At 43.7% G+C, this 26258-nt stretch overlaps 1 protein-coding gene across 3 annotated transcripts in view; it reads left to right on the forward strand.

Moving 5' to 3' along the window:
* The window catches only part of LOC106579135 (V-type proton ATPase 116 kDa subunit a 1), a 33573-nt gene that overhangs the window by 4546 nt on the left and 2769 nt on the right, over nucleotides 1-26258 (forward strand). For 2 of the 3 annotated variants that reach the window (XM_014158726.3, XM_014158724.3), the window contains exons 5-21: nucleotides 544-672; nucleotides 2308-2390; nucleotides 6187-6313; nucleotides 6702-6784; nucleotides 7059-7152; nucleotides 11470-11682; nucleotides 12460-12610; nucleotides 12855-12994; nucleotides 13576-13739; nucleotides 15370-15460; nucleotides 15614-15732; nucleotides 15901-16117; nucleotides 16538-16645; nucleotides 17237-17434; nucleotides 18682-18699; nucleotides 20161-20278; nucleotides 20623-20794. In XM_014158726.3, the coding sequence (XP_014014201.1) occupies nucleotides 544-672; nucleotides 2308-2390; nucleotides 6187-6313; nucleotides 6702-6784; nucleotides 7059-7152; nucleotides 11470-11682; nucleotides 12460-12610; nucleotides 12855-12994; nucleotides 13576-13739; nucleotides 15370-15460; nucleotides 15614-15732; nucleotides 15901-16117; nucleotides 16538-16645; nucleotides 17237-17434; nucleotides 18682-18699; nucleotides 20161-20278; nucleotides 20623-20794 (2225 nt within the window). The remainder of the gene's footprint in view (nucleotides 1-543; nucleotides 673-2307; nucleotides 2391-6186; nucleotides 6314-6701; nucleotides 6785-7058; nucleotides 7153-11469; nucleotides 11683-12459; nucleotides 12611-12854; nucleotides 12995-13575; nucleotides 13740-15369; nucleotides 15461-15613; nucleotides 15733-15900; nucleotides 16118-16537; nucleotides 16646-17236; nucleotides 17435-18681; nucleotides 18700-20160; nucleotides 20279-20622; nucleotides 20795-26258) is intronic. The other variant, XM_014158727.3, reaches the window with a different exon arrangement.

Consider the following 26258-nt stretch of genomic DNA (forward strand, 5'->3'; position numbering starts at 1 on the left):
AATTTAGCACAACACAATTTCACAGATCATTTAATCATCTTATTTTGCCTTACACTACTACTCCATTTACGGAAAAACCACACGACTTTCACGTGATCACATGTGACGTGTTCCAAAACTTCTTATGTGAAGTTAATGTAATAACATGTGACAACATTTAAAGCAATGTGAAAACGGGATTTTCCACATGTGAAATCATGTGTTTTTTTATGTAAGGGCCTACCTGACAGTGAAGTGGAACTGTGCAGCAGTTCACCTGCTCTAGCCAATAGCCATGATGACACTTTACCGGACATTGGCCATAATTATAGGATATAGGTAGGATTCATGTTAGGGCCCATGACTGCGGGTATCCTCATTCAAATCAATGGGTCTGTAATGGGTGTACCGGCAGCCATTTTAAAAGTGTACCAATGGGAGTAAAGCAGGAAGTAAAGGCTATGTCCATTATAGTGATTCTATTTCTATGACCCCTTCTACCATTTTCGAATCGCGCCCCATCCTAAAGCCCAATCTCATTGGTTGTCTCTGTTTGATTGACAGGCCACGTTTGAGAAGCTGGAGAACGAGCTGAAGGAGATCAACACCAACCAGGAAGCCCTGAAGAAGAACTTCCTGGAGCTGACTGAGCTCAAGCACATCCTGCGACGTACCCAGCAGTTCTTTGACGAGGTCAGCGAGTACCTCCACTCCAATATTTTGTGCACGTTCCAGGCGGACTACATTGCAGATGCATGCCAGATCTCACCACGCAGATCTCACAATATCAGTTACCCACATCATATGATATAGCAATTTGATGACCGACTGCTCAGTCAATGACATGGCACACAACCATTGTTTGATGCAATGCAACGTCTGCAATGAAGTTCACCTGGAACGCAACCTCTGTTTTGCTCAATCCCAAATGGACCTCTACCTCCACAGACACCAGGGTTGGGGTCAATTCAATTCAGTCAATTCTGGAAATTAGAAAATTTGACCTAATTCGTAGTAGGATTATTCTCAAAGTAGCAATTACTAGCTACATTACATGACCAAAAGTATGTGGACACCTGCTCATCGAACATCTCATTCCAAAATCATGGGAATTAATATGGAGTTGGTCCCCCCTTTGCTGCTGTAACAGCTTCCATTCTTCTGCGAAGGCTTTCCACTAGATGTTGGGACATGCTTCCATTTAGCTACAAGAGCATTAGTGAGGTCGGGCACTGATGTTGGCCGATTAGGCCTGGCTCGCAGACGGCGTTCCAATTCATCCCAAAGGTGTTTGAAGGGGTTGAGGTCAGGGCTCGGTGCAGGCCAGTCAAGTTTATGGACCTCGCTTTGTGCACGGGGGAATTGTCATGCTAAAACAGGAAAGGGTCTTCCCCAAACTGTTGCCACAAAGTTGGAAGCACAGAATTGTCTAGAATGTAATTCTATGCTGTAGCGTTAAGATTTCCCTTTACAGGAACTAAGGGGCCTAGCCAGAACCATGAAAAACAGACCCAGACCATTATTTCTCCTCCACCAAACTTTACAGTTGCACTATGCATTCGGTAGGTAGCGTTCTCCTGGCATCCGCCAAACCCAGATTCATCCGTCAGAAAGCCAGATGGTGAAGCATGATTCATCCCTTCAGAGAACTCGTTTCCACTGCTCCGGAGTCCAATGGTGGCGAGCTTTACACCACTCCAGCCGACGCTTGGCATTGTGCATGGTGATCTTAGGATTGTGTGCGGCTGCTCGGCCATGGAAACCTATTTCATAAAGCTCCCGATGAACAGTTAAGTGCTGACGTTTCTTCCAGAGGCAGTTTGGAACTCGTTAGTGAGTGTTGCAACCGAGGACAGACGATTTTTACTCACTTCAGCATTCGGTGGTCCCGTTCATGTGTTGAGCATGTATTGCCTACCACTTCGTGGCTGAGTCGTTGTTGCTCCTTGATGTTTCCACTTCACAATAACAGCACTTACAGTTGACCGGGGCAGCTCTAGCAGGGCAGAAATTTGTCGAATTGACTTGTTGGAAAGGTGGCATCCTATGACAGCGCCACATTGAACGTTACTGAGCTCTTCAATAAGGCCATTCTACTGCCAATATTTGTCTATGGAGATGTCATGACTGTGTGCTTGATTTTATACACCTGTCAGCAACGGGTGTGGCTGAAATAACCGAATCCACTAATTTGAAGGGATGTCCACATACTTTTGTATATATAGTGTATCTTAACAATGTGGTTGGTGGTTTGTGACGCCAGACTAAATTGCATCTGCCTCCTATCTCCATCATCATCACCATCATCATCTTCCTTACATTCCACAGATGGAGGACCCCGCCCTGATGGAAGAGTCGTCAGCCCTAATGGAGGGTAACGAGGGGGGCCGGGGAGCACCGCTCCGACTGGGGTGAGACACTCACACACACATACACACACACAATCACACACACACACACCGTACAGCAGTTTTCCCAAAGAAACTTCCAAGCCCTCCGGCACTGAAATTGTAAATTGAAATCCATAGATACCAAGGTTTGTTAGGCTTGGGTCTAACATAGTTAGGTGGCTCGCCCTGCTTGAACAATGGTAGGGGAAACACTGGTGTTCTAGGAGATGTACTTTTAACATACAATACATTAGAGTACGCCCTATAGGGCACTTAAGCTGTACATTGAATGCAATCAACTGTACAATACACACACCATTGCATGCTGTAATATTATTTTGTAGCCCAAGGAAACATATATTCTAGCTGTCGTGGGGATCAAGTCACCTCTTTTTGGCCTATAGGCATATACAGGCAATTTAAATGAAAGATGATAGTGGATGGTGTATAAAAAAAACTACTGGCCTCTTAATAGGGACTGATTTCAATTAACTTTGAGCCAGGCATTGATCCATGCTTGATAATGTCAGGGCTGTGTGTGTGTGTGTGTGTGTGTGTGTGTGTGTGTGTGTGTGTGTGTGTGTGTGTGTGTGTGTGTGTGTGTGTGTGTGTGTGTGTGTGTGTGTGTGTGTGTGTGTGTGTGTGTGTGTGTGTGTGTGTGTGTGTGTGTGGATAGGATACCACACCTATCGGGAGTTCCACTCAGCGGTCGAAAAATGCTAAAGAAAATAACTCCCCTGAAACTGGTGACATGGGAACATCAGAAGACTTTTGGACACTGACGATAATAGCAATAGACCCCATCGGAGAACAGCTTTGATTGCTGCAGAACTAAGGCGCTATAACATTGACATTGCTGCCCTGAATGAGACCAGGTTCCTGGATGAAGGTTGCCTGAAAGAGGGAGAAGGTTACACCTTCTTCTGGAAAGGTTACCCTCCGGATGGACAACATCAGCACGGTGTGGGACTGGCAATTAAGAACAGCCTGTCGGCATAAGTGAAATACTCATGTCTCTCCATATCCCCTTAGCCAAGATGCGTTATGCTACTCTTCTCAGTGCATACGTACCAACGTTACCGTCTGAAAATGAGGCAAAGGACTGCTTCTACCAGTCACTAGATAAGGCCCTTCACCGCTTGTCCAGGAATGACAAGATGTTTTTGCTGGGTGACTTCAATGCCAGGGTGGGACAGAAAAACAGGATATGGAGCGGAGTGCTGGGTAGGCATTGTGTTGGCCAGGTCAATGAGAACGGCACGATACTGCTAACTCTATGTGCCGAGCACGATCTCATTGTCACTAACACCTTGTTCCAGCAGAAGAACAAATATAAAACATCATGGATGCACCCACGTTCCATACACTGGCACCTGGTCGACTACGTCATAGTGAGACGTTGTGACACAAATAACGTCCTGCTGACACGTGCCATGAGGGGTGCAGAATGCTGGACAGATCACCGTATGATACTGGCTAAACTCCAGGTGAGAATGCTTCCCCCCCCCCAACGCCTGCAGAAGTCCAGTAAGAGGCGTCTGCACTATATCCGGCTTGAGAAAGCAGCAGTAAGGGTCGAGTTCCGCCGCTCTTTCGCTGAAAGGCTGAGGGAGACTGAGCCTCTTCTGAACGCAGAGGACCCCATGGACCAGAAGTGGGCATCTATTAGCTCAGTGTTCTGTCAGGCAGCAGCCCACTCCATTGGCTACAAAGGTAGGAAACATCAGGACTGGTTCGATGAGAATTCTGACCGCTCCACCAGTACATCAGTGAGGTTTGGGACCGGGAGATCGTCCGCCAACAGCAGCAGGATGCAAACATTGTCACCATCTATAAGAACAAGGGTGACAAGTCCATTTGCGGCAACAGCCGGGCGATATCCCTTCTGGCTGTTGCCGTCAAGGTCCTGGCAAAGGTGACGTTACACAGGCTGGTGAACAACATCACAGAGGAACTGATGCCAGAGTCACAATGCGACTTTAGAAAGAACAGGACTACGGTTGACATGATATTCACGGTACGGCAACTCCAGGAGAAGTGACGTGAACAACATCAGAACCTTTTCATGTTCTTTGTCGACCTCTCTAAGGCGTTCAACATTGTGGGCATGGAACTACTAAGGAGCATTCTACTCAAATGTGTCTGTCCAGACAAATTTGTCAACATCCTTTGCCAGTTCCTTGATGGGATGATGGCTCGGGTGGCCATAGGAGGGCAGGAGTCAGTGCCCTTTGGAGTAAGCATCGGTGTGAGGCAGGGGTGTGTGCTGGCACCAATACTCTTTAACATCTTCCTCCTATGTGTCACACAGCTTCTCCACAAGGCGCTTGAGGACAGCAGCAGAGTTTTGGTGGACTTCAGGCTGGATGGAAACCTATTCAACATCAGGAGGCTCCAAGCAACCACCAAAGTTTTGACGGAGCAGGTTCTTGAGCTGCAGTATGCCGATGACTGTGCTCTTGTGGCCCACACTCTGGAAGACCTTCAGTCCGTCCTCGTAGCGGCTGTGAGGGTCTATAGCAGGATGGCACTGTCTATCAACACCACCAAGACAGAGGTGGTCTGCCAATAGAAACCCAGCCCTCCACCCTCCACGCCTGTCTTCACCATTGAACACAAATCTCTGGCAATAGTCCCGTCCTTCAAATACCTGGGCAGTATCCTCTCTGAGGACTGCAGCAACGACCTCAAAATTAAAATTAGGATCAAGCAAACATCAGCTGCCTTCGGAAAACTCATACGCAGGGTCTTCCGAAACAGGGATCTCCACCTCCTCACCAAAGACGCAGTTTATCAAGCCGTCTGCATCACCACACTTCTTTACAGCTGTGAAGCCTGGGTCACTTAATCACCACAACAAGCAGCTCGAGCAATTCCGCATAACATACCTGCCGCGCATCCTGGGAATCACCTGGTGTAACCGTGTGCCCCATACAGAAATACTTGCTAAGACCAACTGCAAGAGTATGGAGGCCATGGTCACCCAACACCAACTGCGCTGGCTTGTCATTAGAATGTCTCAGGAGCGCTTGCCGTGGAAGATCCAGTATGGCCAGCTACATCTTGGCCTGCGGTCTATAGGAGGGCAGAAGAAGCGCTACAAGGACCAGCTAAAAACGTTGCTGAAGAAGTGCAACATCAAACCCACACACCTAGAGGATGCTGCTGCCGACCGTTCCACCTGGCGGCAGCTCTGCCAGAGCGGTGTACAGAGGTGGGAGGAGAGGAGCACAAAGAGACAGCAAAAACAGCTCAGGAGACATACAACCATGCCTGCCCCCACCAACACAGACTGCATATGCCCCACCTGCAATAAAGTTTGTGGATCTCAGATTGGACTCTACTGTCACCAAAGAATTCATTGTTAACTCAGAAGTGGAAGTCATCATCGGATACGATGGACTACCATAAGCAAGTAAGTGTGCGTGCATGTCAGTAGGTCAATGGCAGCATATGAAGCTGCCACACCAACAAAGCAGGGAAATTGACACTCATTATGACCTATAGTCACAGTGACAGAACAGCAAACAACTTGGGCTCATCCATCCGTCAACACATTTGTTTTGCACTGTTCCCATTAGCGTCTATTGCGTCTATTAGCCATTGACGTATTGGGGTTAATGGGGTTGAATGCTATTAGGCTGGTCCCAGATCAGTTTGTTCTGTAACAACTCATATGGTTGTCGTTATGCCAAAAGGGCAAACAGATCTGGGACCAGGCACCTATGTCAGGAAAAATGTCACAACAACCCAGAGGGATCGTGTACAGTGCATTTGATTGGCCAGACCCTGAAATATTTTAATCTGGCCCGAGCAGGTTTGTTGCTGGGGTGATCAGCCGGGAGAGGATCCCTACCTTTGAGAGGATGCTGTGGAGAGTGTGCCGCGGCAATGTCTTTTTACGTCAGGCAGAAATCGAGGACCCCCTGGAGGACCCCGCCACGGTCTGTCAAAAACGTTTTCTATATCTTACTTCATATTTCAAAAAATGTGTGTGTGTGTGTTTTGTCTTGTATGTTTGTTCTTATTCTCTACTGTCTTTCGATTATTTGTGTATGTATTTTTTTATGTTATTATGTATACACACCTGTCTGTGATCTGAGCTCCTAACAGGAAAAATATTATTAAGTATAAAAAGTTGGTCAAAAAATGTTGTCTTTGACACACCAATAAAGATGAAAAATACAGAAACGTATACACACCCAACTTTGTGCAACCTAACACCCAATGAGCCAGGGCAAAAAAAAAATGGAAATCTGCGTTGTTCAACAATTTGTTCCAACGACAGTCACTGCTTGATTGGTGAGATGATTGACTCTTTTTCTCTTACAGGGAGACCAAGTGCACAAGTCAGTCTTCATCATCTTCTTCCAAGGCGATCAGCTGAAGAACAGAGTCAAGAAGATATGTGAGGGGTACGTTACTACCACTAGTCAGTACCCAGTTCGTCCATTAATTTAGCATTTGAGTGCTGTCAGAAATGTAAATATATGAGTTCCCGAGACGGAAAAAAACACTAGAAAGACACCTTAAAGTCGGGAAATTTGGACCAGAATGATGTTTATCAGTTGTGATGTTTCATATCTGATCACGTAACATTGATTTAAATGGAAATGTCTGTTTTCTAGTCATTCTAATTCTACAGTATAATTGTAAGTCAGTATGCGATCTGTTGGTTGTGTGTTCCAGGTTCCGGGCCTCCCTCTACCCCTGCCCCGAGACTCCCCAGGAAAGGAAGGAGATGGCTGCGGGGGTCAACACCCGTATTGACGACCTCCAGATGGTATGCAAGACAATGAACACAGTAAAATAGTGTCACTTAACCATTTACTGCAGTGGGAAAAATCAGGGACACAGTGTTTTTTGGTTGTCAAACAAATCTACTTTGAAACAAAGGTGTACACCTCACACACATGGTTATGGGCTTAAAAAAACAAAGACACCTGTATCATGTCAGATATAGAGTTGAAAATGTATTACATTTTGGGTTTGCATCCCAATATTACACTTTATGTACATCACAGAAGACTGAAATATAACAAAATTTTTGACATAGAAGCAATGATGAGGCATATTAATAACGTTCCACCCATGAGGACACTAGAGGGAGATTTGGTCATTTGATGCTACATGTATCCTAATATGGACACCGTACCCAGTGGTAGGCAACTAGATTCAGCAGGGGGACGATTTTTGGCTGAGCTGATGGTTGAGGGCCGCAACATAACAATCATTTCATACCTTAATTACATTGAGACATGATTATATATCTATTATTTTATTTGTGGGATTATTTGGGAACAGATTTCCTAAATTCAACTCATTTTTAGCTGGTGATTTTACCATTTTCTTTGACCCAAAACTAAAATAAAAATAAAAAAATTTACCCGCGAGACGGTTTTTTTTTTACCTCTATGTGATTGGTGTCCCTCCACCGGGACGGTTGAGGTAACGTGCGCTAATGTGATTAGCATGACGTTGTAAGTAAGAAGAACATTTCCCAGCACGTAGACATGTCTTATATGGGCAGAAAGCTTAAAGTATTGTTAATCTAACTGCACTGTCCAATTTACAGTAGGTATTACAGGGAAAAAATGCCATGCTATTGTTTGAGGAGAGTGTACAACAACAAAAAACTTTTATCACAGCAACTGGTTTGATACATTCACCTCTGAAGGTAAATAATGTACTTACATTCAGTAATATTGCTCTGATTTGTCATCCTGAGGGTCCCAGAGATAAAATGTAGCATAGTTTTGTTTGATAAAATCATATTCAAATGTAGGAACACGGTTCTAAATGTTGAAACCCTGCTGTTTGTGGGGAGGGGGGGGCAATGTAGATAGTCCAGGTGGCCATTTGATTCATTATTCAGCAGTCTTATGGCTTGAGGGTAGAAGCTGTTAAGGAGCCTTTTGGACCTAGACTTGGCGCTCCGGTACCACTTGCCGTGCGGTAGCAGAGAGAACAGTCTACGACTTGGGTGACTGGAGTCTTTGACAATTTTTGGGGCCTTTCTCTGACACTGCCTGGTGTATAGGTCCTGGATGGCAGGAAGCTTGGCCCCAGTGATGTACCGGCCGTACGCACTACCCTCTGTAGCGCCTTACGGTCGAATGCCGAGCAGTTGCCATACCAGGCGGTGATGCAACTGGTCAGGATGCTCTCGATGGTGCAGCTGTATAACTTTTTGAGGTTCTGGGGACCCATACCAAATCTTTTCTGTCTCCTGAGGGGGAAAAGGTGTTGTCGTGCCCTCTTCACGACTGTCTTGCTGTGTTTGGACCATGATAGTTTGTTGGTGATGTGGACACCAAGGAACTTGAAACTCTCGACCTGCTCAACTACAGCCCTGTCGATGTTAATGGGGGCCTGTTCGGCCCACCTTTTCCTGTAGTCTATGATCAGCTCCTTTGTCTTACTCACATTGAATGAGAGGTTGTTGTCCTGGCACCACACTGCATGCTCTGAGTACATGTCCTGGTAATTCGTCTGGGCAGTCCATGCATGCTTCAGTGTTGCTTGCCTCGAAGTGAGCATAAAAGGCATTTAGCTCGTCTCGTAGGCTCGCATCACTGGACAGCTCACGGCTGGGTTTTCATTTGTAGTCAGTAATAGTTTGCAAGCCCTGAGCGTTAGAGCCGGTGTAGTAAGATTCAATCTTTGTCCTGTATTGACGCTTTGCCTATTTGATGGTTCGTCTGAGGGCATAGTGGGATTTCTTATAAGCGTCCAGATTAGTGTCCCGCTCCTTGAAAGCGGCAGCTCTAGCCTTTAGCTCGGTGCGGATGTTGCCTGTAATCCATTGCTTCCAGTTGGGATAAGTACGCACGGTCACTCTGGGGACAACGTCGTCGATGCTCTTATTGATGAAGCTGGTGACTGAGGTGGTATACTTCTCAATGCCATTGGATGAATCCCGGAACATATTCCAGTCAGTGCTAGCAAAACAGTCCTGTAGCGTAGCATCCATGTCATCTGACCACTTTCGTATTGAGCGAGTCACTGGTACTTCCTGCTTTAGTTTTTGCTTGTAAGCAGGGATCAGGAGGATAGAATTATGGTCAGATTTGTCAAATGGAGGGCGAGGGAGAGCTTTGTATGCGTCTCTGTGTGGAGTAAAGGTGGCCTAGAGTTTTTTTTCCCTCTGGTTGTAGATTTGACATGCTGATAGAAATGAGGTAAAACGGATTTAAGTTTGCCTGCATTAAAGTCCCCGGCCACTAGGAGTGCCGCTTCTGCATGAGCATTTTCTTGTTTGCTTATGGCCTTATACAGCTCGTTGAGTGCAGTCTTATTGCCAGCATCGGTTTGTGGTGGTAAATTGACAGCAAGAACAATATAGATGAAAACTCACTTGGTAGATAGTGTAGTAGAGGAAAACCTGGTTCAGTCTGCTTTCCAACATAGACCTTTCAGCAGGACAATAACCTAAAACACAAGGCCAAATATACACTGGAGTTGCTTACCAGGACAACATTGAATGTTTCTGAGTGGCCTAGTTAGTTCTGACTTAAATCTCCGTGAAAATCTATGGCAAGACTGGAAAATGGCTATCTAGCAACAATCAACAAACAAGTTGACAGCGCTTGAAGAATTTTAAAAGTATAATGTGCAGAAAATTTGCTAACATTTCTAAAAACATGTTTTCACTTTGTCGTTATGGGGTATTGTGTCTAGATGGGTGAGAAAAATAATCTATTTAATCCATTTTGAATTCCGGATGTACACAACAAAATGTGGAATAAGTCAATGTGTGAATACTTTCTGAAGGCACTGTATGATTGTGGGCCCTGCAATCAGGGCCCATTAACAGCTAACCATACAATGGCTGTGTCCCAAATGGTTTGTTCCTGCCTGACTACGTTGCAGACGCCTGCATATCAAATAACCACATCATATGATATAGCAATATGATGCCCGACTATGCAGTCGATGGTGTGGCGAATAACCATTGGTTGATGCGATGCAACGTCTTTCAGGTAGAAACGCCACCCTTCACTGTTGCCAGTGAGGAAGTTACCCAGTTACCCCTTGTTCTGGTCTCAGGCTTGCATTTGCCAATGCATCATTCTTGTTACACAGGGCTTTTGTGTTTGTTATGTGACAGTGTTGCAAGCTAATCAACCAAATATGCAATGGCAATCATAAATTGTCCCAGAAAGCATGACAGGATGTGTGTGCTTGTGTTACACAGTCCCTTGATACTGTTGGTTTAAGTCACACAATGTTCTCGATGTGGGGATGCGCACATGTGCAGTATCTCAGTACTAGTCGGTAGAGGTCTTTCGCCTCGTATAACTATAATTGTGTTGAACTCTATCCTTCTATCCTCTATCCTCTAAAAAAAGAATGTGGTTCTGCTTGAAAGGGAATACTCCCTCTGTCCTCCTCTAACCCTGCCCTCCAGTGGAGTCACCGTGCGCTTTTTAAAATAAATTAAATCATAGTGGCCGTGTTCGAAATCAGTTTTTCCTACAACTTACTAAAACGACATACTGTTTAGTCAAAATTAATACAGTAAGCAACAAATATCAACATACTAGACTCACCCTTCCTCAGAATGCGTCGTCTAACGCGCAATTGCATTGATACCCACTATTTGTTCACTTGGTTACAGCATGTCCGCTTATCTCATTATCAGCTGACTATCAGCTGTTGTCAAAAATGTGCCTGGAAAGATGATTCTATTCCTCAAAAGTGTGCAGCGAATTCTACTAGATGAAAAGCCGAATTGAGTATAACATCCTGGCATTTAAAGCATACTCGATTTTGGAAATGTCATATAATATAAAACGTAATATTTTTCACATACCTAAAATGGCTACTATTCAGAACGCAAATATGGGTATTTGGACACGGATTATGTCTGAATCAACTGAGGCCTGAAGACTTGCGTTAGCTCCCCTGAGATAATACCTACTACCTAGGCTTAGCTAACGCCATCTTGTTGTCTGTGCAGGTCCAAAACCAGATGGACATTTTTCATAATTTAATCATTCGTCTGCACCAACGACCTGAAGACTTGCGTTAGCTCCCCCGAAATAATACCTATGCTTTAGCTCAGAGGGCTAACAAAACCCTCTTTTCTCCCGTGCAGGTGCTGAACCAGACAGAGGACCACAGACAGAGGGTGCTCCAGGCTGCAGCCAAGACCATGAGGGTGTGGTTCATCAAGGTGAGGAAGATGAAGGCCATTTACCACACGCTGAACCTGTGCAACATCGACGTCACCCAGAAGTGCCTGATCGCCGAGGTGTGGTGCCCTGTATCCGACCTGGACTCCATCCAGTTCGCCCTGCGCCGAGGAACGGTGAGTTGGGTCTGCAAATCAGAGGGATTAGAGCTCCAAGGCAGGAATCTCCCTTTAGTTCATTACCTCACTTCCTGTTGTTGTTTTGATGCTGAAAATTAATACAAGATGACGATATAGTATGAAGTACTTTGCATTCTTTATAATAACCATTGAATTTGAGTCGAATAGAAATACTTGGAATTGGACAGAAATCATAATTAAGGGAGAAATTATATTGCTAGATATCAAATACATACAGAATATAATTATGCAATCTGTTTTGCCAGGCAAACTAAACTAACTGCACACACAATTTTCACCCGTTCACCCAGAGGTCTATGGAACATACTCTTTCTGTGCACTGTTCTTATCTAAAGCGAAATGAAATTACAGGAATAGGCAAACGTTGATGTAATGTTATCATGTAGTCAAATACAACAATGATTCTGCCCAGTCTTTGGTCTGCAGAACTGACCTGGTGTCTGTTCCTTCTCCCATTACTCATTGGTCTAAGTGATGTGGCAACCTCCTCACTGAGTCATCTGAAAATATGAAAATGGTGTTTGTGTATTGGCTGTATCAGGTTTGTAATGGGCTTGCAAAGGTGAATTGGCATTTGTCAGGTAATTCTGGTATAGGGTGAAGTTTCCCCTAGATGCTGATCTTGGGTCAGATTTGCATTTTCCTCACTAATGATTAAGGTTAGGATTGGGGGAGGGGAAGCTGATCCTAGAGTTGCACCTAGGGCAAACTTTACCCCGTAGCGGTGACTCATTGGCTTGGTGTGTTTTACAGGAGAGGAGTGGCTCCACAGTGCCCTCCATTCTCAATAGGATGACCACCAAGCAGACTCCGCCCACCTTCAACAAGACCAATAAGTTCACCTCTGGATTCCAGAACATCGTGGACGCCTACGGGATCGGAAATTACCGGGAGATCAACCCAGGTGACGTACAAGTCTACACTGTGTGCCTCTGTGTCGTTGTTGTTGTTGTTTTGTCTGTCTGTTTTGTTGTGTCTACATAACTGTTATGTCTCTGTGTGTTTTGTGTCTTGTATTGCTTTGTCTCTTGTCTTGTTTCGTCTCTTGTGTTGTTGTGTCTTTCTCTGTATCTTGTTGTTTATTTCCCCCATGCCATTGTGTTGTAATGTCCACTGCGATGTGTCTTACTGTGTGCTCTTTCCTACAGCACCGTACACCATCATCACTTTCCCTTTCCTGTTTGCGGTCATGTTCGGGGACATGGGTCACGGTGTGCTGATGACCTGCGCCGCCCTCTACCTGGTCATCCGAGAGAGCCGCATCCTCTCCCAGAAGACTGACAACGAGGTACCGTCTACCATGAGTGCCAATGACGTTTGCTTCCGATTAATATCTCCTTTCTCCTGAAGTGTGCACTCGTTCACTACTTCTCACAAACCTAAAAGTATTGGATTGGGGGAGGAATGGGCTAGGAGGAGTTTCCACCATGTTTCTTATACCACTTAGTTCCTTTAAAGTCAGTGAAGGGATGTGAGCAAGTGCACACTTTGGGAGGAAGGAGATAATTAGGCCAATGTATTGTAGATTTAATTTGGCAAACTAGCCTCTCTTGTACAGTAAGCTACATAACTTGGGGCAATTTAAGTAATGTTTTAGTGTTTGATGTAGTTGAGTGTTGAATGATGGCTGGTACAGGCAATGACGGATGCAGACATTCTTTACCCGGTGAGGCCTGGGTCGTGTTCATTAGGGTACGCAACGGGAAACATTTCCCAACGTTTTGCGAAGGGAAACAAAAATGAGTGTTTCTTATTGGACTGGTCTACGTGGTCCCTCTCTGTTTCAGTCAGTTTTTTTCCTTTCTGTGCCAATGAACATGACCCAGGCCAGTGCTCCAATGTGTGTTCGTACTCTCCCTGCCCTGGCAGATGTTCAACATGGTATTCGCTGGACGCTACATCATCCTGCTGATGGGAATCTTCTCTGTCTACACCGGTGTCATCTACAACGATTGCTTTTCCAAATCCCTCAACATGTTTGGCTCCGGTTGGAGTGTCCGGCCCATGTTCAGCCCCAAGGGAGCCAACTGGACGTAAGTTATCCGTCAGTTAACTGTCCAACCTATAAATCCACCAATAACCAACCAATCACTCACGCGACTGCGCAACAGCCAATTGGGAGAAGGCAGTTCTTGGTAACAAGCTTTGACATTAGCTAACAAGAAAAGGATACACCCACCACGGGAGATTTCAACAGCTTCATTGCTGTTTAACATATTGTTCAAAAACAATACTCAAACTTTCATACCGGTTAATGTAGTAGCAGGGTTGTTCCACGAAAAGAGTCCTTTTTGTGTAGTATAACTTGGTGAAAACATTTGAATTCACATTAATTTTAACATTCTGTCATGACAAGCGGATTTTAAACTTGTCTGAAGTCGGTAACACTGATGTGCCAACTTCTGTCTGTAGCGTCGGAACCGTTTGAGATACAAACTAATATGACCCCACTATGGAAAGGGGAGACAGTGCTCCGTTTTGCTCTATGACCCCCACAAGTGTCATGGGACTTGTCTGAAGGTAACCCATACAAACAAATGGAAGTATGGAGGTGGTTTTGTGGCAACAAAAATAAGGGGTTAAATATGTGTCCAAAAAAACTGAAATATTCCCTGAGCTTTCTTATATCGCCTAGATATAGTATAGACACTTCAAAACCTTATTCCTTATGATTTATTTTTTAACTGTCTTTTTTGCCATTTATGAATGTGTAATTCAATGCATTTCTAGGCGCTGTAGTATTAAAGGCCAAGTTCAAAATTGTATCATATATTTTTGTTGTTGTTGTTGTATTTTACCACAATTATCTCCCCGATTTCGATCTTGTCTCATTGCTGCAACTCCTCAACGGGCTCAGGAGGCGAAGGTTAAGTCATGTGTCCTCCGAAACATGACCCGCCAAACCGCGCTTCTTTACACCCACCCACCTTAATCCGGAAGCCAGCCGCACCAATGTGTTGGAGGAAACACTGTTCAACTGACTACGACTGCAGGGGCCCGTCAGACTGCAGGGGCCCGGCCCGCCACAAGGAGTCGCTAGAGCACGATGAGCCAAGAAAAGCCCTCCCGGCCAAACCCTCCCCTAACTTGGACGACGCTGGGCCAATTGTGCTCCGCCCTGTGGGACTCCCGATCACAACCGGTTGTGATACGTCTTGGGATCAAACCCAGGTCTGTAGTGACGCCTCTAGCACTGCGAAGCAGTGCTTTAGACCGCTACGCCACTTGGAAGACCATCAAATAATGTTTTAATATATGTTTTTAATACCTAAAGGGGTCTTAAAATTCCAAATCAAATTGCTAAATGATCCATAGTATGACCATCTTAAAATAATTCCATATGTTAGCTTAGTACCCCCAACGGCTTAGACTTTTAGAGTTAAAACTCTTCAGAGGAGTCACAGCGAGTGTACAGAGGGACATGTCAAAATGCTGAATTTTTGCAGTTTAGCAAGTCTTTATTTATATATATACAAAATCTGATTTATTGAATGTTCCATCTGGGGTATATTACAGGGCACTTCATTTATTATACCAGGCTTTTCAAATCTAATATTGGTGCACTTTCCAGCAATGCATACTAGAAACCCTTTATGTATACTGTATGTCAATGATAGCAACGCTCTGCAAATTGTTCACTTCAATTGTCTATAATATATCTAGGTTTGAAACTCTCAATGAAAATAAGGTGCTGCAGCTGGACCCAGCCGTGCCAGGTGTCTTCAATGGTCCCTATCCACTGGGTATAGACCCGGTAAGTCTGTCTGTCCAGTCTGTTTGTCTGTCTGACTGTTATATTGTCCGTCCCTCTGTTTCTCTGTGTCTGTCTTTCTGTCTATCTGCACTTACCGGGAGTCATCTCTACAATGAGAGCTCTTTATCTTCGCCTCTTCTTTGTGATCTTCAGATCTGGAACATCGCCACCAACAAGTTGACCTTCCTCAACTCCTTCAAGATGAAGATGTCTGTGATCCTGGGAGTGATCCACATGATGTTTGGCGTCTCTCTCAGCCTGTTCAACCACCTGTACGTACCCCTCTGTGTTTAATGCTGTGTGTGTCTGTATGTCCGTTTTGACCTTTGACCTGCAAACCAGAGCGCCAAAGACAAAGGTCCATTCATGAAAACGTAATGGTCAATAATGTTATTCTCTTCTCCTCTTCTCATATCTTCTGTTCTCTTACTGTGGGCCAGGTACTTCAAGAAGCCCCTGAACATCTTCCTGGGCTTCATCCCTGAGATTGTCTTCATGGCCAGCCTGTTCGGCTACCTCATCATCCTGGTCTTCTACAAGTGGACGGCCTACGACGCTTTCACCTCCAAGGACGCGCCCAGCCTTCTCATTGCCTTCATCAACATGTGTCTCTTCAACTACGGCGATGTCACCAATAAGCCTCTCTACCGGGGACAGGTGTGACCGGGGGACCCTTCCCTCCCTCCATCCCTCGGTCTCTCCTTGCTACTCTGGTCCCTTTGCTGCCCAGTGGCATATGGGGCTGCATCTCAATAGTGACTCAAAAAGTGACTTCATTTCCTTGTCTTCTTTCCTTTGTCTGCTCCCATCAGAAAGAACTTAACAGATGAGAAGATAGACCCTTGAGGAGTGCGTGTTACGACCCTTTCAGCTTTTCAACTCTTTTACCCCCCTCCCCCTCTCTCTATCTCTCTCTCGCTCAGACCAGTGCAATCAAAGGAACGGGAAAGGAGGTCACTATTTTCGGCTATTGGGGCGCAGCCAGGGTCCCGGAGAGCGAGTTAGCATATGTCGCTGATAAGGCTCCATGTCCCCAATATGTTGTCTGTTAACGTTCTCTCTGTTTTGGATCTATAGATGGGGATCCAGATTGTTTTGGTGCTGATTGCCCTTGCATGTGTTCCCTGTATGCTGATAGTGAAAACTATGGTGCTTCGGCGCCAGCACCTGTGGAAAAAGCACCTGGTATGTTCATCAGATCTAACCTTTAACCTTTACGACTCTCGTTGATTACCTGTTTTTGAGAACCTGTTGTTGTTTTCTTTCGCTTTTTTCGTGGCCTTTCATTTCTATGGACTGTATGTTGTATTTCTGTAATGTCGTGCTTGGTTGTGTTTTGCCATACAATGATGCTTAAAGCATGCCTTGGAAAATCTGGGAAGTAAAACAAGTATATTTACTTTGCTATATTTTGATAAAAGATTACAGAGATTAGAAATAATTTAGCTGCATGTAAAAAATATTTATTTTGTTATTTGATTAACACAGGGCTAGCTTTGCTTGTTTGGCATATTAGTGGCACCTAACAAGTCTCCAATTTGTACAATATTCCCCATAATTTTAAATATTTGACATATATTTTCCATGTCTTTTTTTCCATGTATTTGACATGTATTTTGCATACATGATTAACATTTTTACATGTATTTTACATATATTTTACATATTTTTGTATATCGATCCACTTGTTGGGTGCCCCCCTAAGTGCCAAACGCAAACATAACACCCAAAGGCGTGCTTTAAGCCAGACACAGATCTTGTGGCTTTTGTATCTAGTCACAGAAGAGGGAAGAATGCCCTGCAGAGAATCTAGAGCAATCTTTAGAGCAAACAGGCGTGTCCTCATCAACCGGACTCACCCAACAGGGCACACAGAAATTCGGAGGGGTGCGGGTGGGCAACGGGCCCACGGAGGACGAAGCTGGTATCATGGACCACGACGCGCTCTCACAGCACTCTGAGGACGGAGACGAGGTGAGCCAAGGGTTTAACTGACTACGTACCTTTCTGACATTCTGGCTCGGAAGTACCATCATTTCAGACTGAAAGATAATCCATTTTTTTCTGAGCTGGATATCTATCATCTGGTTTTCTCTCAGCTTAGAATAGAATCTAATCTCTTCCCATTTCGGACCTTTCTTCCTTCTGCCATTCTAAAACATGTATTATTACCTTTCTCCTTTTCAAACGTTGTATCTCTTTCTCATTAGAAAGCACTTCAGTCCCTCTCTCATTTGAAATCATCCCGTTCTTTATCACACCGTTTAAGACCTCTCGTTCATAGCTACAGTATAGATCTTCCTCTGGATCTTTCTCTCAAACCATTTCAAACCCTTTAAAGGAATGAGTCTGTGGACCATTTTCAGGAATTTGTGATATCTTTGTAGACTACAGCACATACTGCCTCACTCTATTCCTTATGCAGCAGCAATGACTTGCTATAACCTGTCACAGCTACATAAAAGCCATGAATTTACCCTCACTACGTAGCTTCATTAAATCATCTTCCTCTTAGACGTGTGTTTCAAATAGCAGCGCTTCTTTCTGTGTGTTATTGAGTGAAGGGGGGATGTGGGTACAAGTGAGGGCAGGGGGGATGGAATGGAAGAGATAAGAAATGGATTTTCTGTTTCACAGTGGGTTCAGAAAAGTAAACAGTGAGGTGATTTTGCATGAGAACCAGCCTCAGTGAGTCATTGCATTAGGGAATGGAATTTGGAAAATATTGTTTCTGAGTCAGAGGTTCTGGGGTTTTTCATGTAGGCCTAATGTTATATCCTGGAAAGAGGTTTGTTTTTACAGAGAAAGTGTACTTGATAGTCCTATAAGAGTATACTTTGATGATTTCTTATGAAAAGGTTTGTATGTTTACAAAAAGATTGCTGGCTTGTTTTGTAATATCAACTACGACTACTATGAAATGTGATTGTGTACTGTGTCCAAGATGATATCATTTCATTGTGGGTGTTGGGAGCATCTTTTTAAATAATGATTCACTGGAAGTCCAACCAGACATTCTCTGGCACCTCTTCCGAAAGTTTAAACATTTAGCAAAAATGCTGAATTAACTAAAAGTGTTATTATGTTGGCGCAGAGCCATAGAATGTTATGTAATGCATGCTATTCATTTTTTTTGTGATCATTTTTGACATCATGGTAGTCATATAACAAATTGCTTCCTGAACCCTGCCACTAACCTTTGACCTCTGCTTACTTTCAAGCATGCAGAGGAGGAACCGGTAAGAGCCAGGCCGTGCATCCCGGCATGCTGTGCGTCTGCCTGTCCCCAATGACAGTATTCTGCGGCCTGTCTGTTTACCCAACCTGCCTACCTACCCACTCTCTGTCAACCGCCCAAGAATGACGTGTGTGTGCATCAAATCAAAGTTTATTTGTCACGTGCGCTGAATACAACAGGTGTAGACCTTACAGTGAAATGCTTACTTACAGGCTCTAACCAATAGTGAAAAAAAGGTATTAGGTGAACAATAGGTAGGTAAAGAAATAAAAACAACAGTAAAAAGACAGGCTATATACAGCAGTGAGGCTATAAAAGTAGCGAGGCTACATACAGACACCGATTAGTCAGGCTGATTGAGGTAGTATGTACATGTAGATATGGTTAAAGTGACTATGCATATATGATGAACAGAGAGTAGCAGTAGCGTAAAGAGGGGGTGGTGGGTGGTGGGACCGCATGTCTGTGTGTGTGTGTGTGTGTGTGTGTGTGTGTGTGTGTGGTGTGTGTGTGTGTGTGTGTGTGTGTGTGTGTGTGTGTGTGTGTGTGTGTGTGTGTGTGTTTGTGCAGCAAGGCAAGTCTATCAAAAAACAGTTTTGATTGGATTCCCTTTCATTAACTGACATTTAGCCATACCATCTGATTGCTTACTTTTTATTTTTCTCTGCATCTCCTTTCTCACCGATCCTCGAGTCGATCCTTCCCCACCAATGTGCATTGAGATATCAAAAAGGCATGATTTTGTTGTTGCTGTAATGTTTTGCTATTGATATCTGGATGTTGGATGAAAACCATTATCCGAGCTATTCAGCTTCTTACATTTGCCATTGCAACATGTGTTGTTTTTCTTAGCGAATCACGTTGGAAGCCCTTTTGAGGTAGAACAATGAGAGCCAGCGCTGGCTTTTCCGTGAACTGTGAGCGGATCGAAGGACAAAAGAGAGGGATGGAAAAAGGAAGCCTTGCCCTTGCCAAGCTAAACTGAATGATTTTGATTCTCATGTTTTTCACATCTCATACGCAAGGGAAGAAAGCCACATTACCGGTAGTTGTGGATAGATTAGATAAAGCAACCTCTTGAGGTACAATTCACTCAGTATGGAATTACAGCATACTTACAGTCAACTGTAAAGTGAATTTGAACAGCACCAGCCAGAGTCATGTTCAGTAGGGCACACTGTAACAAAACCTTTTTGCAATGGAAAACAAAAATCTGTGTTTTTATTAGACAAGCTCCCTGTTTCTTTCCTTTTTACTCTCTTTCAAAGCGTTTTTTTCTGTTTTGTTCCTACTGACCATGACCATAACCTAGGTCTTTGTAGCTTCCAGTGGAATGACCATTGTTAATAGTAGACATCTCATTTCCAGCGGAATGGCAGTAGGTCTTAGTGTACATGTTGTTCCAATGGAAAGAGCATTGATCTTAGAATACATCCCTGATGCGCACCTCCTCTCTCTGCAGTTTGACTTTGGAGACGTGGCAGTCCACCAGGCCATCCACACCATAGAATACTGCCTGGGCTGCATCTCCAACACTGCCTCCTACCTGCGACTCTGGGCCCTCAGTCTGGCCCATGCACGTGAGTGTTACCCACACACTGCACACACACACTACACACAGGTGAATATACTGTGCACGTGCATGTAACTACGTACTCTGTGTACCTAGAATAGACACGCACTCATAACACAAGCATAGTGCACATGCAAAAATGTTATTTTCTATCTCTCAATTACTCAATCATGCACATACTACATGGCAAGAGGGTTGACACTAATTGGTGGATAACGACCTACTGGTAGAATGAACGCCTTACATCTCTCACTTCTCACCTCCCTATCTCCCGTCTGTCTCTTTCTACCTCTCTTTCCTCTTTCTATCTTTCTTTTTTCTTTCCTTCTTTCTCTCTCTCTCTGTCCACAGAGCTGTCGGAGGTGCTTTGGACCATGGTGATGCACCTGGGCCTATCCTCCAGGAGCGGGGGCGGCTTCTTCGGCCTGTCAATCATCTTCGCGGCCTTCGCCATGCTCACCGTGTGCATCCTTCTCATCATGGAAGGCCTGTCTGCCTTCCTGCACGCGCTCCGTCTGCACTGGTGAGTCTCAAACACACACGTACACACTACACACACAGCGCCTTCAGAAAGTATTCTTACCCTTTCACTTATTCCACATTTTGATTGTGTTACAGCCTGAATTCAAAATGGATTAAATCGTTTTTTTTTCTCTCTCACCCATCTACACACAATACCCCATAATGACAAAGTGAAAACTTGTTTTTAGAAATTTTAGCAAATTGATTGAAAATGAAATAGAGAAGTATTTACACCCCTGAGTCAATACTTTGCAGAAGCAATACTTTGTAGTGTCTTTCTGGGTACGTCTCTAAGAACTTTCCACACGTGCCCGTTATTCTTTTCATAATTTTTCAAGCTCTGTCATATTGGTTGTTGATCATTGTTAGACAACAATTTTTCAGGTTTTGACACAGATTTTCAAGTAGATTTAAATCAAAACTGTAACTCAGCCACTCAGGAACATCCAGTGTAGATTTGGCCTTGTGTTTTAGGTTATTGTTCTTCTGAAAGGTTAATTCATTTCCCAGTGTCTGGTGGAAAGCAGACTGAACCAAGTTTTCCTCTAGGATTTTGCCTGTGCTTCACTTCACTCCATTCCATTTATTTTTTTATACTGAAACACTCACCAGTCCTAAACGATTACAAGCATACCGATAACATGATGCAGCCACCACTATGCTTCAAAATATGGAGATTGGTACTCAGTAATGTATCCTATTGGATTTTCCCCAAACATAACACTTTGTATTCAGGACAAAAACTTAATTGCTTTGCCACATTTTTTGCAGTATTACTTTAGTGCGTTGTTGCAAACAGAATGCATATTTAGGAATATTTTATTCTGTAAAAGCTTCCTTCTTTTCACTCTGTCATTTAGGTTAGTATTGTGGAGTAACTACAATGTTGTTGATCCATCCTCAGTTTTCTCCTATCACAGCCATTAAACTCTTAACTGTTTTAAAGTCACCATTGGCCTCATGGTGAAATCCCTGAACGGTTTCCTTCCTCTCCGGCAACTGAGTTAGGAAGGACGCCTGTATCTTTGTAGTGACTAGGTGCACTGATACACCATCCAAAGTGTAATTAATAACTTCACCATGCTCAAAGGGATATTCAATGACTGTCTTTTTTTTACCCACCTACTAATAGGTGCCCTTCTTTTGCGAAAACCTCCCTGGTCTTTGTGGTCGAATCTGTGTTTGAAATTCACTGCTCGACTGAGGGACTTTACAGATACTTGTATGTGTGGTGTACAGAGATGAGGTAGTCATTCAAAAATCATGTTAAACACTATTATTGCACACAGAGTGAATCTATGCAATTTATTATGTGACGTGTTAAGTAAATGTGTTAATACTTTCTGAAGAGACTCTACGTCTGCACACACACGTACAGTATACACACGCACACAGACACCCACACACACACACACACATCACTCACACACACGTGTACACACACACACACACACACGTACAGTATACACACGCACACAGACACCCACACACACACATCACACACACAGACGTACACACACACGTACAGTATACACACGCACACGCACACCCACACACACACACATCACACACACACACGTACACACACACGTACAGTATACACACGCACACGCACACAGACACCCACACACACAAACACGTGTATACACACACACACATACAGTATACACACGCACACAGACACCCACACTCACACACATTACACACACACACGTCCACACACACACACACACACACACACACACACACACACACACACACACACACACACACACACACACACACACACACACACACACACACACACACACACACACACACACACACACACGATGACAGACTCTGTATACCGTATCCAAGGCCCTGCGAACCTCCAAATTGATTCCGTTCACGTAGTGACTTGTGTTGCCTCCTCACTTGTAATCCCTTGGGATGTGCTCATCTGTTTTCGTGTAAACTCACAGGAGAGCACACATGGTCGGGAGGTGGAGTGGAGTGTGGAATGCGATGGGTAAAGACTCACGGAGTGAATGCAGTGCCTTAGCAGATGGGAGTGTGGCACTGACTGATTATCCAGTTCACAGCCCCCACAGTCTATCTTGGCTGCATCCCAAATGGCACCCTATTCCCTACATAATCCACTACTTGTGACCAAGGCCCATATGTAGGGAATAGGGTACCATTTGGGATGCACACTAACTGTCCAGTCTTCATGCGATACTCCATTTTTCACTTTCTCCGAAGTGTCCTTTTCCCCCTGAGTTCTCCAGTGCTAGAGGTCATATGGAAAAATAGCTCTGTGCAGTGTAACCAAATAGACAGATACAGTAGGCAGACAGGCGAGAAGCTATCTTTTTAAGAATTGAAAAACGAAATTAACAAAAAACTCACTGTCATTCTTTTACTTTGTTAGTGGTCTATCTTTCTTAGGTAATGGTTTTTGGCATGTTACGTACAGAGTTGGGTTTATTTTCTTAAAACCTTCCTCGTCTGGCACTGGCTATTAAGCACTAATGACCATCTTACCTCATGGTTGTGAAATGAGGTATAGGAGAGTGTGTTTTTGTTAGATGCCAGTATGAGCCTAATGCCTTACGCCTGCTTGCCTGCCTTTGTACTGTAGTCTGTCAGTGTTGGAATGGTGCAGTGCCGTACCGCTCTCTCTCCCAAACATCAGTCAGTCTGTCAGCTCCTCAAAATGGCCTCCAGGGAAATGCTATGTAGACCACCTCACATAAATAATGGGTGCATTCAAAATGGCAACCTATTTCCTAGTGCACTACTTTTGACCAGGGCCCAGCTAAATATATATATATAGGCCCAGTGTAGAAAAAGTTTCATATTTCTGTGTTTTTTATCATATTGTACAACAGCTGATGAAAAAAATTATATATATATGTATTTTGTAAATGAAACTGAAAACTATCTGTTATTGGCAGAGAGGTTTGGAACTCTTTCTTATTGGTCTATTAACTAATTTACCTGGTGATGTCACCAGGCAGACCAAAACTCTATCCCACCAAAACAGGTTGAAATTTCCGTTGGTCTTTTCAAACAGCTCTTACACTAAAATGTCATTATCATAATTTTCACAATTTCACAGTATTATTCCAACATCATAGTGTGGAAATATACTGTATATAAAACACAGGAAAATCAAGTCATTGACTGCATTGGGCCTTTAAATGCTGCCCTCTCAACTCTGACAGCTAAATATTTGCTGTGGCGGTGGGACATTCCTTGGCACTTCCCGTGCTTCCCTCGTATGGGTGTCAGCTGAGGCCGGAGAGGAGGAGCGGAGTGGTTAAATAAAGGTGAAATAAAAATCAAATAAAAAGAGTCATTATGTAAAGGTGGTCAGTGTACGTCACATTGGTCTGGGTTTACCGATGATTCTGACAATAACGTCCATAGCCTATATCATTCGAAGCATGCACCATTGATGTTTCTGGTCCTGGTGCCATATGAAAAATACCACAAACCTCTAAGATGATCTTATTTGAGAATAAATATAATCTCTCATAATGAATTTCATTTGAATATCTGGTTGGGTTGGTTACAGTTACAGTGTAGATGAGGACGGGAATGTTAAGACGTGAAGGGTCTCGTCTGGTCGTCTGCCTCTGGATGCTCTGCTTATTTCGGCCATATTTGGTCACCCACCGCTCTGAAACAACGTTCCGTTCCAGGACGTTGCCCCCTAGGCGGCAGGTAACCTAGCGGTTCGAGAGGCGAGACAGCAACCGGAAGGTGAGAGCTGGCAACAGGAAGGTTGCTGTTATCAAATCCTAGATGCCATTGCCTTGTCCTTGAGCAAAACACTTAACTCCCCACAACAACAGCTCCCTGGGCACCCAGTGTGTCAGCCCCCCGCACCTCTCCAAAACCTGTCTATGTACAGTGCTTTTGGAAAGTATTCACACCCCTTGACTTTTTCCACATTTTGTTGTGTTACAAAGTGGGATTAAAATGAATTTAATTGTAACATTTTTGTCAACGATCGCCACAAAATACTCTGTAATGTCAAAATGGAGGAAAAATTCTCTATAATTTTGTTAATTCGTGGAATATAAAACATTATCTTGATAAGATAAGTATTCAACCCACTGAGTCAAAACATGTTAGAATTACCTTTGGCAGAGATTACAGCTGTGAGTCTTTCTGGGTAAGTCTCTAAGAGCTTTGCACACCTGGATTGTGCAATATTTGCCCATTATTCTTTAAAACATTTGTCGAGCTCTGTCAAGTTGGTTGTTGATCATTGCCATTTGCCAGAGATTTTCAAGACAATTTAAGTCAAAACTGTAACTAGGCCACTCAGGAACATTCAATGTCGTCTTGGTAAGCAACTCCAGTGTATATTTGGCCTTGAGTTTTAGGGATATTCAATGTCTGCTCTTGTAGAAAAATCTCCCTGGTCTTTGTGGTGGTATCTGTGCTTATAATTCACTGCTCGACTTAAGGACCTTACAGATGTGTGGGGTACAGAGGGGGTGTAGTCATTTAAAAATCATGTTAACACTATTATTGCAAACAGAGTTAAGTCCATGCAACTTATTATGTGACTTGTTAAGTACATTTTTACTCCTCAACTTATTTAGGCTTGCCATAACAAAATAATTGAATTGACTCAATACATTTCAGCTTTTCATTTTTAATTTGTAAACATTTCTAAAAACATAATTCCACTTTGACATTATGAGGTATTGTGTGTAAGTGACACAGAATCTCAATTTAATACGTTTTAAATTCAGTCTGTAACACAACAAAATGTGGAAAAAGTCAAGTGGTATGAATACTTTCTGAAGGCACTGTATGAACAGTATGTGTATGTACAGAGCATTCGAAAAGTGTTCAGACCTCTTCACCCTTTCCACATTTTGTTACTTTACCGGCTTATTCTCAAATTGATTAAATCGCTTTTTTTTTCTCATCAATCTACACACAATACCCCACAATGACAAAGCAATAACCGTTTTTCACATTTACATAAGTATTCAGACCCTTTACTCAGTACTTTGTTGAAGCACCTTTGGCTGCGATTACAGCGAAGATACAGAGACGATACGTCTGGTAAGACGAGGGGCAGGGGTGTGTGTCTATTTGTCAATAACAGCTGATGCGCGATGTCTAATATTAAAGAAGTCTAGAGGTATTGCTCGCCTGAGGTAGAGTACCTTATGATAAGTTGTAGACCACACTATCTCTCATCTATATTATTCATAGCCGTCTATTTACCACCACAAACCGATGCCGGCACTAAGACCGCATTCAACAAGCTGTATAAGGCCATAAGCAAACAAGAAAATGCTCACCCAGAAGTGGCGGTCCTAGTGGCCGGGTACTTCAATGCAGGCAAACTTAAAACTGTTTTACCTACCTACTACCAGCATGTCACATGTGCAACCAGAGGAAAAAAAACTCTACACCACCTTACCTCCACACACAGAGACGCATACACAGCT

Source organism: Salmo salar, chromosome 19 (assembly GCF_965601325.2).
Source record: "Salmo salar chromosome 19, fSalSal1, whole genome shotgun sequence".
NCBI lineage: Eukaryota > Metazoa > Chordata > Actinopteri > Salmoniformes > Salmonidae > Salmo > Salmo salar.